Source organism: Botryllus schlosseri, chromosome 8, assembly GCF_051294905.1.
Source record: "Botryllus schlosseri isolate E-star chromosome 8, Bs_hap1, whole genome shotgun sequence".
Classification (NCBI taxonomy): Eukaryota; Metazoa; Chordata; class Ascidiacea; order Stolidobranchia; family Styelidae; genus Botryllus; species Botryllus schlosseri.
The window spans coordinates 20,425,975-20,439,100 of NC_137243.1; the positions used below are offsets into that span (position 1 = coordinate 20,425,975).

At 40.9% G+C, this 13,126-nt stretch overlaps 1 protein-coding gene and 1 pseudogene across 2 annotated transcripts in view; both read right to left on the reverse strand.

The window, feature by feature from the left end:
• LOC145445025 (enoyl-CoA delta isomerase 1, mitochondrial pseudogene) overlaps positions 1–13,126 on the reverse strand; it is a 288,929-nt pseudogene that overhangs the window by 42,485 nt on the left and 233,318 nt on the right.
• LOC145445007 (uncharacterized) overlaps positions 10,009–13,126 on the reverse strand; it is a 125,210-nt gene continuing 122,092 nt past the window's right edge. For both annotated transcript variants that reach the window (XM_080323093.1, XM_080323094.1), the window contains 4 exons: positions 12,193–12,388; positions 11,852–11,978; positions 11,408–11,589; positions 10,009–10,191 (listed from right to left, as the gene is read on the reverse strand). In XM_080323093.1, the coding sequence (XP_080179219.1) occupies positions 10,092–10,191; positions 11,408–11,589; positions 11,852–11,978; positions 12,193–12,388 (605 nt within the window). In that variant the 3' untranslated portion in view covers positions 10,009–10,091. The remainder of the gene's footprint in view (positions 10,192–11,407; positions 11,590–11,851; positions 11,979–12,192; positions 12,389–13,126) is intronic.

Genomic DNA, 13,126 nt, shown 5'->3' on the forward strand with positions numbered 1-13,126 from the left:
GATTTCATGTAACAGTGTACCAAGTTTTCGGCTTTCATCCACGTATTTATTCGGTAATATATTTTCCAAAGGCGATTTTGCAGCAGACATATAGACCGTAAGCCGTATGTGTCGTGTGACAGTGTCCAGCATCAAGGCCAAAATATCTCCTATGCTGTATCGGGACCGAATTTCCGAGGCTGCTATCCGTAGTTCTTCAGAATTATGTTTTGGATTCAATATGACATTGTCCAATCTATGAGATAACAATTGCGTATGTGTCCGAACTCGTTGACCTTTCCAGCTAGGCTTACGCAATCTCTCGAGTTATTGGGCTCGAAAGTCACGTGACTTGTGGTTCGCTGGGGCCAAACAACTATCTTAGATAGCCGCTCCCTGTGTTAATTTGCGATATTGGTCTGTTTTCAAATCGTATTTTCTGACCCAGTGAGGTTGTTTGAAGTACAGTTCTGGGTTTTATGTTATCTTCTATGACTTATTAGCTAGTTTCAGGACTTTTAGACACTAACTAGGTAGGTTTATGTTGTTTTGCAGCCGCGCAAAATGCCAGGGTATAACGTGCCAATTTGTTATAATGGATGAGAAAACAATTCGGAGTAGTCTTTCCATCGACTTCTGAATTGCCAGAAAACGACAGGAAAGTGACTGAAATTAATAAAGCTAGTGGGAATGATAAATATAATTAACATTTGATCTATGTTGACTTGTTTGTTTGGTGGTATCAAATGTCACACCGGTATTTTGTGTGCCCCAAGACAGCGTAATCGAGTCAGCTTCAATAGCAAATGATTTAAGATAACCCACAATTATTAGACTTTTATTAAAGTGTTTATATAGTGAAATTGGCCTAAGAATAGATGCATCAACTGCAGGCATCGGTTAGCTATTAAGATATCTGTGCCATTTATCGAAAAAGATAATCAAGAATTTCGGTCAGCCAAATTTAAGTTTAACCATGCCAATCAGAAGGAAGTTATTGATTGTTTCTAGGATAGTGCTGAGAAGACTGCTATTGCCGGACAAGGACAAGAGTACCGTACTTTCAACTTGGTTTTTGTGATGATGCCGCGATTTACGATTTGGTATCATTCTAACTGGAATGTAAATATTATTTTAATGGAAGACCATATAGGTCTTGCTCTTACTCATGACACTACTTCGTATAATTTAGTACTGGCACTGTTGCCAATGTTTTTTCTAAATTTTGGTCAAGTTTCTATACATCAGTGTTGTTCAAAAACAACTTTTTTTCCAAATTTCACTGTCTCATGAACAAAATTGTTAGGTTGGCTTGAAAAAAGGTTGCACACTAGATTTGGCTCAATTCCAACATGCAGAAGCTATCAGATTTTACAGAAAAATTGAATTTATTGAAAAAATAAAATAGTTTTATAAAATTTTACTGGCTATGCCATGAAATGGTTGAGTTTTCAAAAATATGTATAGCAAATTTGGCTAGATGAGCCAAATTTAAAATTTTCTACCTTCAGTAGCTTTTGCATTGCCCTATACAAAATTTACACAAATTTCTTGAAGAAAAATCAGAGTGTAGGCTAATTCATAACCATTTTATTCTCTTTATAGATACTTTTAGCTGTTTAACAAATCAATGCAAACATTGATGCTAGCCTCACTAATCTGTACCTGATTGTTGTGCTAGTGAAGTTGCACTGTTCGCTATGCGTAAACCATATCCGGGGCATCTTGTATGATGCAATTGGTATCTCTGCCAAAAACTGCTCTCCAGAAGACACCATCTCCTTCATCGCAAGAACGAGAAGCACACTATTTACCCCTTTGAACCGTGAGAAAATGCAGCTCAACTGTGGAATGGAATGACGTCACCGTAGGGAGGTGGAGAGAACACTTCAAGACGCTACCGGCCATAAAAGTCGGGACCTGAACTTGGTAGAAATCCAGCCAAAACGCTGGGAAGGAACTGACATTGTTGTCGACATACGGTACATCAGCGCCACCAGTAGGTCATTTGTGTGAGACCAGCCTCGTAACCATACGGACCCAACAACACTTGTATCCCTTACCGTCGTTCTCAGTGCCAGGGTCAGAGCATCCTAAATTTACACAGACGCCGTTCAGGATCTTGACTTGTCAATGGAAGTTACTCACGTCGGCGCGATGCAGCAACGCAATAACTACAGATTGCCATGGAGTACTCACAGTTACACTGCTTGCTGTTATTCTCGTTTACGTCAATTTCGATATACCAACACAGTCCTCTCAATTGTATTGCTTATGCCTGCCCATTTTCAAGCAAACTCTGTGTGTTTAAGTGAGTCGTCAGTTAAGACTACCTCCACAGTAGCAGTGTATAGCTTAAGTCAAAACTGCATCCGTTTATGGCAAGTTGGCAACATTAATCAGGAATACCTAATCTGTGACCAATACCTACATTCTATTTGTTTCATTCTCGGTACAAAGGAAATACATTCTCAAGTTGTGAATTTGTCGAATTTATTGGCCAGTTATTGATTTCGTCAGCACTCTTAGAGCACTCTTAGAATTTTGTAAAATCAAGCGAGAGCATGCAAGATTAAGAAAGTATTGTTGTGGAAATATTATTATATCAGAATTAGGTAGTTCTTCTATTCAGAATCTTAGGGTATCGTCGGGTCCAAAACGAATAAATGGCATAAGTTTTGAGTATGCAATGCACAAGCTGCCCTGCACTTGTCAAAGTACTTGTGATGCTGGGCAAGTACTATAGTATCACCGACTCATTTCAAATTGAAGACTTTCTTCTAAACGCTCAAGTCTATTAATGATCTTGATTTGGTAGAATAGGGACACTTGATATCTATCTACACACATCACAAAAGTGCCGCAAACATGTCCCAAAACTACTTTCAAAAATATAACACTCCCATGGCAAGTATGCAATATTACGTAGTACTCTGAAAAGGTGGAAATACTATCTTCTTCTACTTTCATTCAGTGTGCAATCTGTGCATGCCTCCTCTTTACATCGCCTAGGCCAAGATGGGTGTTTGATTCCATAGACTACTCCAAGTCGCTTCGACATCTTCCTGCCTTTTCATTGTATTGCATTTTGTGGTGTATTGAACTGATGCTAATAAACCAATGATGATGATCGTCTGATTGCACCACAGCATAAATGCTTTAAAGTTCAAAGGTCTCTTTGCTTTTTGATAAGCTTTTTCTGAGTTCCTGTCACCCATTCGTTCACCATCTTTCTTCTCTTGCTGGCTTCCATACGTCCTCATCAGTGGTGCCGATTTCCGAGCCTCATCGGCTGTACTTAGCCATCTGGGCTTGATTACATGACGCTGCTCATGTAGTTAGGTAAGCAGTGGGGAGTCCAGATAAGCCTCCGACCCACTTGCGTCAAGTGGGATTCGAACTCAATTGCAACGCTTCCCCAATCTTTCAGGTAATTTTGCAGTTACCAACCTCTACGTCATAAACTTTCATTCTACTCATGGCTGAACTGAATATTTCCCAATTCTCTGCCATCACCACCATACGTTGCGGATATTGGATGGTCGTTGTCTAAATCATTTTGACTTCTTCTGACCAGATTCGGATTATTTTTGAAGAACTCGCAAATCGTAAAAGTAGCTTAACCAAATCCATCTGGAATCAAATTTGACACAGTACGGTAATGTTACAATATTACTAATCTCCGATGTTGACTGATCACTGTCTCCGTGTCGATAAGTATACACTTGAAGCATAATAATGCTGCAGCCATACAATGAATAGTTGGTAGGTCCAGATGAAGGTACTAAACCTTGGAATTACTTGTTTGACATAGGCTATCTTAAACTGCTCTATACTCCATCATGTTAATTGAATATTATACATTGTCATCTATCTGCACGAAAAAAAAATCAATCCTGTAACACAAACACACAATGTGACAGCAGAGACCAGCGCAGTAGCAGAAATTGCGACATACAAATGCATTTTGTCGCAGAGAAGATGATACCAGAAACGCGCTTGGCCCCAGACGGTGGTTGCTATGCTGAAAAGTCACGTGACTTTCGAGCCCAATAGTCATTTCCATTTCTGCAGATAATTAGTCAAGTCAGGTATAGTTCGAACATGAGCCGTGAGAAATCTTTGTTCCGTACGCCGTTTACGCAGTTACCACACTTCAAGTCACAGCTCACCGGCAGACCTCTCGCGGCACATACGTTACATCACTGTTGTCGGGAAGTTCGTGTTACCGTAGTTCGTACCAATAAGTTACTTGTTTACGTTGGAAAACTCCATTGTGACGTCATGTTGATAAAAAGTCGCTTGCAGCCCTTGCCCCACCACCCGATATTGTCACGAGCCGCCACTGGTAGACAGTAGTACAAATGCAGTACAAATGCCACCCCAGAGGAAGATATTGCACCCCACCTGAAATCGAATGCGTCAGAAATGTTTCACAGAGTTACGCTATGTAAAACTGGGCGTTATCTATGTCAGACATGCCGAAAAAACGTAGCATATAGCTATTTTTAAAAATGCGATTTTTTTGATGCTTGGGTCGCGAGATGTCCTTAAAAGTCAGATTTGGGTCGCAGTCTAAAAATTTTAAGAACTACTGACTTGTAGCTTGACTTGTAGACTTGTCGTTTGTAATGTTCCAAAGTAACACCTTCCCGTGTGTTGACTTGACAAAAGTTTAGCTGTTAAGTGTTCATATTTTAAATAATCCATCTTCCGCTTGCCGTACACGCGCTTTTAAATAAACTAAATGCATTATTGTCCCATTGATTTTGATGAATGAAACAAACCCTGATATTGTACGAGCAGAATTACATTAATTTAAATCCCGATATTATGAATCTACCTGGGATAACTCTAACTTTAAAGTCGTACCTAACAACAATGGTGAAATTGACATGAAGGGCGATTTGCAGATCTTGTATGACGGTAACTATTCGAATCTTCCATTTCATACCGCTTTTCCGTTGCGTTTATCTTCACCTTGCTGCTTCAGTCACGAAAATGCAGGTTGCAATATGTTAACCGTAGCTTCTACCGAATTAAATCTGCGATTTCTCGTCTTAGTCTACTTCCTCAAACTCCTTACTTGAGTATTTCATAGACCTTTTGTTTTCTATTTTTACTTGAAGTAGTTTCGTTATTCATTGAAAATCACTACTTCTACTTGTATACAACTATACAATTATAATTGGGTAAGCATTCACAGGATTACTTTCAGAAGTGGTCAGTAACAAAGTACTTCAAATTTTTGGAGTACTCAAGTACTTCACTAATTACTCTGGTCTCGGTTTGTCATTTAAGACTACTATGACTTCCACTCAAGCAAAACCAGTTGTTTAGTAGCTCTGATGATTATCAGGATGATGTCGTATTACTTTGGAATAATCTAGACCAGGTGCCCTCAGCCTTCTTGGCCAAAGGGCCGCATGCGATGTACAAATGATTGCGCGGATCATTCGAGAGTTGACGATCTTTTATAGTCATCACCTAAGTTACCAGATGGCAATGAGGCCTTTATTAGGACTGGACAAGTGGCGAGATAGTTGACCTGTTTCATGCGAAATTTCACGTTCAGGCCACTCATAATTTTTGGCTGTAACCCTGGCCATCATCAAGGGCGTAGCCAGAAAATAATTGGAGGGATTTGACGAGTCCAATGGAATTAATAGACTGATCCGCAATACGTAATTGGTTATATCAATGAGCTTTAGCTACTACGCACCAAAATCTTGATTGAGGAATTTTTGTTACAAAATCAGTGTATAATGTGCGTTTATATATTACCCGTGAAAAGTTTTCAATACCAATGAATGAATGTGATCGATAATATTTCATGATTTCAAGGATCATTCCCACCCAAAAAATGAATCAAATGAAAATAAATAAATGAAGCCCAGGTTGAGTAATCAACGCAGCTTATGTGTTGCTCATTCTTTATCGAGACGCCCCATCCTTCAGCGGGCAATGTCATCGTTACCCTTCCATTTAATCGTTTCATACATTTCACAGACATGCGAATGCTGGATTTGGTCATTCAATACAGTATTGGTGCTTGCATATAAGTGATCCTATTTAGCAGTTGAGCTACGGATGCGGTAATCTTACGCAAGTATCATTGATCATGTCACACGGTTAAGACTATTCATGAGTTTCTCGTGATGGTTCGCGGGTTAGCTACGGGCAGTTCCGTTACATTGTTGAACTATGCTGTTATTCCGTGACCTCTGGTAACGATTGTCGCTACTCAAAAATACAGGAATCGCTCAAACACACCAAACCCAATGAAAAACTACTTTGGTGGGACGCATGGGATTCCAAATTAGCATTTCTTCTGCAGGTCATGTTTGTAATTGCAAAGAGCGGACTATTCGGCGACGGCAATTTCTGTACCATGGCTATATCAATATCGAAGGTTTCGCCCTTTTGTATCAATATTTTATCGCCGATGGTCTTTCTGGAAGCGCGCATAGCGACCGAAACTTTATGGCTTGGTTTGTCCTGGCGCGGAGATGACATGCGTCGAAATGCTTAGGCCTATGTCCAATATCTGCCACCCGCAGACTGTACAGTGTACACCCCTAGACTATCGCTTTTCGACCCTTTTCAGCTAGCATTACCATATTTTTGAATTCCCAATAAGAGGACACTTTTCAAAAATTCAGAAAGCTCTAATAGCCTAAATGCGTAAAATGACTCGACTAGAGTCAATTTTTTGATTGACTCGACTTGTACTCGAGTCATTGTGTATGACTCGAACCAAGTCATATGACTCGAGACCAGGGATATCTAGTTTCTAGATATCCCTGCTCGAGACTATAGGGCTGGGCAAAATCGAGTACCTGAGTGATTCGATTCTGAATCATGTATTACGCATCAAGTCGAGTCTAGCATTCGAGTTTAACATTATCGTCACAACAGAATGTACTATATCAATTTTCAAATATGTACCTTTTATGCCACCATGACAAAGAATATTACGCAGCCTGTTATCCGTCACATTAACTTACTTGGGTATTTTTCGACCGTCCCGATTTCATTGCACTTCTTGACAATGTTGTGGGATGATCATGACTTCAGAAATGTGTTATTTCCAGTTACGTTCGTAGCTTCGTAGCTTTGTCTCGTATTCTGCGACACGGCCAAACAAGGTTTCAAGGCTTCCTCAGTGGAAAATAGTATCAAAGCTGTAATTGTCGTCAGTAAATTAACTTTCAGTTGCGAGGAGCGTAAAATTTCAGCACTCGAAAAAATCATATTTTACTACTCGACTAGAATCATTAAAATTAATACTCGATTCAGATTCGAGTACTAGAATTATTGTGCCCAGCCCTACTCGTGACTAGGACTGCCAAGACAGACATTTCATTGTAACTTCGAAGAATAGCAAAGTTAGCACATTATTGGTATTTCTTCTATCAGTCCTTGTACATGGAAAATAGGCCCAGAAACTGTTAAGAATGAGGAAAACGAGTGTATTATGAATGCGAGCCATTCATTCTATATCACCCGAGAAGAGTTGTATAAAAAGTCGGTTGAACCGGATTGAACTGAAACTGAACAGTGAACATAATGACTTGGTTTCGAGTCGCAACGCTATGAGTCGGACTCGACCCTCTACTGCAGATGTGTCAAACATACGGTCGCGGGCCGCATCCGGCCCGTCAGACGATTTCATTCGGCCTGCAAAGCAATCCTGGGTAGATTGAAAAATGCTTGAATTATCCAGCATTGTCTGTAAAAATGGTGAGAATTCTCCGTAGGAAATACTTCCTGTAAATATTCCCGCGAGACAGTAAATATGGAGTATGTTCAATGTTCATAGGCGGTTGCAGTTTCCCTCAGTCACCATTAGGAACGAGTCGGTGACATTGAAACCCAATTTCGAGAAAGCGAAATGTGCACAGTCAGTACAGAGATCAATGGAAAATGGACCAAAAAGTAGTTATTCGCAGAAGCGATAACGCCAGTGCGGATCCGTTATACGCAGGTTGTATGGAGCTGCGGGTACACATATAATTCAAATATCTGTGGTCGCACTGCAGTATTAATTCGGACTCAAACGGTGCTCCGTCTCCAGAGAAACTTTTACCGCGATTTAATAATAATAATTAACCTAATTCCAACGTCCGCGTTTACAGTTAAGTCTCTTACATTCCTCGCACAGCATGCGCAGGGCCGACGCTTGATTACGACTAAAACTGAGGATAGCAATATGTGAACTTATATCGTTGTTAGCGCCACAGTTTGAGAGTTCAAAACTGTATTAAACCGGCCAATCATCGTAGTTTTTCAATTGCATTGCTCGCGAATAAGGTGTTACTAGAATAGAAACTCGATGATCCACGGTCTAATGCGGTGGTCGGGAGCCTTTTTCGACCGAAGAGCCATATTAGCCCAATATTTACAATTGTAACTCCCAAAGAGCCATACATGCCAATCAACTGTTACGTCACAATGGAACATCCGTGACGTATTGTTAACACTAATATACGAGTTTCTTGGTGTGCGCCATGCCATATGTTTCTGTCCACATGCGTAGGTGGAGCCAAACACGGTCACTACACAGTACATATACATACATACATACCCACCCTGTGATACGTCAGTGACGTGGGATTAGGGGAGGAAAGTGGGGCAGTACCTCAGACGTCGTCAGGGATGTGTGAAGGAAAATTGAGATCCCTTCAATGGTTATGGGTATCTTTATTAATGACTAGATTTTGAACAATATTATTCCCAAAATCACGGAATTCTTATATTTATTTTTTTAAAACAAAGAGTGAAAGTAGAGGTTTGGCTCAGATGAGGCACAGACGGGCCAAGCCTCACCTGTGACAGCGCAACTCATCGTAAATAACTTAGAATTTATAACCACTAATATTAATAAAATGTAATTGTCGCGCTGATTCTAAAAATCTAAGTATTGATCGACTTTTAAAATATTCGGCGTAACGTGACGTTGCGTTACACACCTAAATTTTTATGGCGGTGCCAGAAAGCTGCTAACCAATCAAGAAACTGGATAGCTATATGGCGTTATTTTCAATTTGAATTTGTAATAGTGAATGTCACTTCCATGGCATTTTATTTCTTAGTGTGGATGAGAAAGACAATGTGTATTTGAAAACGGCATTGTCCCACAACTGTCGCCATATCTGCTATTCCCTTTCGTCAATCAAGGTATCGTGCAATCCTAGATTTCTAGGCGCGCGATGGTGGGTAGATCGAATTCGCGAGTGGTGTTAGTCGCCAATGCGACAGCAACTTAAATTTGAGAATTTTGAAAAGTGGGCGGTACGAGCCCCTAACTCTGAACACCTTACTGCCTTGACCCCTCAAAGACATATTTATGGTGACACGAGAATAATTATTCTCGTTGTCATGAACATTTACGAAGAAGTTGCAGCAATATTGATAAATTAGGTCCAAAATTAAAAATTTCTCAAAGAGCCATATCTTTCACCCAAAAGAGCCATATATGGCTCGCGAGCCATAGGTTCCCGACCACTGGATTATGCATATAGGCTTGATAATAAAGTATTCAAGTGATAAACGAAGGCATGATGTAACATTTGGGAAACTGTTGACTGTTCGGCCCGCGAGCGATTTGAAGGTTTGAATCCGGCCCGCGAGGCAATATGAGTTTGACACCCCTGCTCTATACTGACTGACTTGTAACTAGGAACCTTGTGACTTGGTTACAACCCCTTCATTTTCCCTGCAGAAGTATTGATACCTTGATTGGTATTATCGCAGCATAGCAAACATGTATAGTAGGCCTACAAAGCTAAGTACGTTAGTGAAAATGACATCTGTGAAGTCGTGGTCAACACACATCATTGTAACAAAATGCAATTAAATATGCATGCAAGACTAATACCACATTATATTCAATGCGGTGGAGATCTTTCATCTCTTCTTTGTGGTAGCATGGACGGTTCATATTTGAACTTCGCCCATCTGTCAGATAGACCCGAAGCCTATATATACATCATACTGTCTCAGAGAAGCCACATCAACGCAAGTCCGTAAGGAAAGAAATTTTATTTCAAAACGAACGCGTATGATGAAGAGAATACGAAAGCACAGTGGAGATTGCGAACAGACTTGCATCAGACGTTGGCGGAATTCGCAGCCATCCTCGCCTCCTGATTGGAGGCGCGGCTCTGCTCCATTTGATAACGCTGAAACTCCTTCTTCAGCACCGCGCACCTGGATATGAAGACACGCTCTTGATACCGTTTTTTTTCGATTTGGTCAGTAACGAAGTACTTAAACTTTTTGAACTGCTACCCAAGCAGGTATATTTTTTAACTAGTTCTACTTCTGCTCGAAAAGTAACGGTGTAATTGACCATTTTAAGTTAGTCGCGATATCTGATCACTATGGCGAATTTTTATGACTTAAAAACCGGAAAATTTTCACATAATTGAAAATTTTGACATTCTTTCACCTTAAAAAACTTAATTTTGACAAAATTTTGCCCTCATGTATGTGAATTAGGCGTTTTCGAAGATACTATTAGAATTGTACTATTTATCTTCATTTCTGGTTGGAACTGTCTGTCCTTACGAAGTAGTTTATACTGGAAAAAACTTTTCGCGTTGAAAACTGATAAATTTTTACTTGAAAAAGCTTCATTTCAACGAAATCTGGACATATGAGGGATTCCAGTAGTCACATCACGCATTATGATAAAAATACTTAAAATTTGTTGTAGTACAACGAAAGAGACTCCCTACATTCTCGGGTAGAAAGTGTCTGGCCTTACCAAATAGGTTGTCACGAATGGAGAACACCAATCACCATGTCAACCTATTTCTTTCATTTGGCCGTTTATCATTCACAATGAGCAGACAACGGCCGGCCTACAACGGTAGGCCTATAAAATAGGCTATAAGATGTAAAATACAGAGCAAACGTCCACGATAGAAACGAAATGCAGGTTGCAAAGAAAATTTGACTTTGTGAACAATTTTGACATTTTTTCGACCTAACGCTACAATTTTGACAAAATTTTGGCGTGTTTTGACATTATCAAAAATAAATCGCCCGACTGATCACCTACTCCAGTTATGCAACCCTTCAACGAAATCTACTGACTCCGTACTTTTGTGAGTGTGACCATTCATATTCTACCATCACAACTGAATGTATTACCGAATATTGTACGGTTTTGCAGTGTCATTTACTCATTAGTCACTACAACTTAGCCGCGGAGATACATCTCGCAATTTCTTAGTGGACACCTCCGATTAACTTTTAAAAGTATACGACTCCTCGGCAAAACTTGATTTTTGAAACTACGCACTAGGGTTTCCAAATGATCATTTTCTACATCTATATCGATTTCCTGGAATGTCTTGGAAACTTCTATTTCTAAGTAGAAATGTACGGCGCCTGCTAGGTTTACAAGTAACCCGCGAACCTCCTTTCCATGCTTTCTTTGGTGTACATGTCGCTTGTGTCGACTGTGGCAGACCGATCGCTCTCGCCGTCCGATGTCGGCTGGTCGCGGCTTTTCGCGGCCTGCTCTAAACCCGCCAGCTGTTCTTGGTCCAGGTCGCGTGCCTTGTCAATGCCAAGCTTCTGTAGTTCCTTCACAAATGCCTGAAACCGGTAGAGGAAATGTATGAAAACGGGTTTTGAGTTTGTGTAAGTTGATTGTGGTCAGCTATAGCGTTAATATACCCGAGCCTCCATCAGCCTGCACGAAATGCGATCACATAAACCATTAACGGTTTTGAGCATTGATTTGAATTTCAAGATGAAGCATCCACTTATTCGTGGTTGATAACGAACACGCGACATTGAGTATCGAAATTTCGTAGAGCCTGATGCATGGCAGACTGCAGAAAGAGGGTTAAATTACCTTCGACGCCGATCCTGTCTTGGTGTGGTTTCCGTAGTTTTTCAACGCTTCCAAGATCTCGGTCTCCATCGCGTATTCCGAGTCCCATTCGTACTTCTCGTCCACCGACGAATAGTCTTTTCTAGACCTGAAGGAATCCCGCAATCAGTAAGCAAAGAGGTTTATGCCAGACATAATATATTGGTGTTAGCGACGAAAACCGGCCCGCGAAACATCGCCATCGGATATTCTGCTGAGAACAAGGGCTGTACACCGTTTCGAGTAATCACATGCACTAAGCCTACTAGCGAGCGAAAGCAGTACAGATGAAATGCAGATACGGCAAAAAGCAAGCGACTAACCTATCGCTGGATGACGCAGTGCTAGTTCTATCGTGATCGTGCGGCCTGGCCGCCAACTCCGCGGGCGAGCAGGATGAAGCGTGGCTCGTGTTATGGCTATCGTACCCGCTGCTGCCGATTTCAGGAACGACGCGCAACAGTGACGACACAGCCGACGAGTCGTCTTCTCTCGGTGACGTCACAATCGTCTTGTCAGCTGTGAACAACATAATTACACTGCTTGGTTAGCGAGGTCAGAGAAATTACGCGTAAAATAGCCCCTCTATCACGGTAACTGTATATGTCTGTGAGGTTCTAGCTATATTTGCAGTGTCATTAGTCGTTCTGCCTTGCAGTAGCCCACTTGAAGTATGCGAACTCTCGACCAACCCCACTTTTTGAAACTGCATACTTGAGTGTCTATCAGGACTTATATTCTCTACTTCACTTGAATCAGTTATGACATGTCATGGGAATCGGAAAAGGAGCGGAAATATGCAGTGTTCCACTTGTACTCGAGTGACAACGCAGACTAGTTGGTCCACCTCTCATGAATAGCGACCTGTAGATCGCCAGTACAAGCGCACGTAGAAGTGCGAAGCCAAGTTAAAATGGATCGAATAGGCGAATTGAGATACGGCGTTGCGTATGCCTTTCGACGGACTAACATGTCAAATACCTATAGTATCTCCTGCGGCCACAACACAAAAGCCATTTCACCCAGTAAAGTCAATATCAGTCAAGAAACAACGCGTATCTATACTCAAAAACTACATTCCGTACGGAAAAATGTAACTACCTTTCGTAGTGCACTATGGCAGCAACAAGACCGCCGGACTGAGCACCGCATGCATAGAAACCCGATTTTGGTACTAACGCCCACACAGAGCTCCAAAGTTACAAGCACTAATTCTTCAAAACTATCTTGATTGCAAGTCAAAAGCAAAGTCTCCAA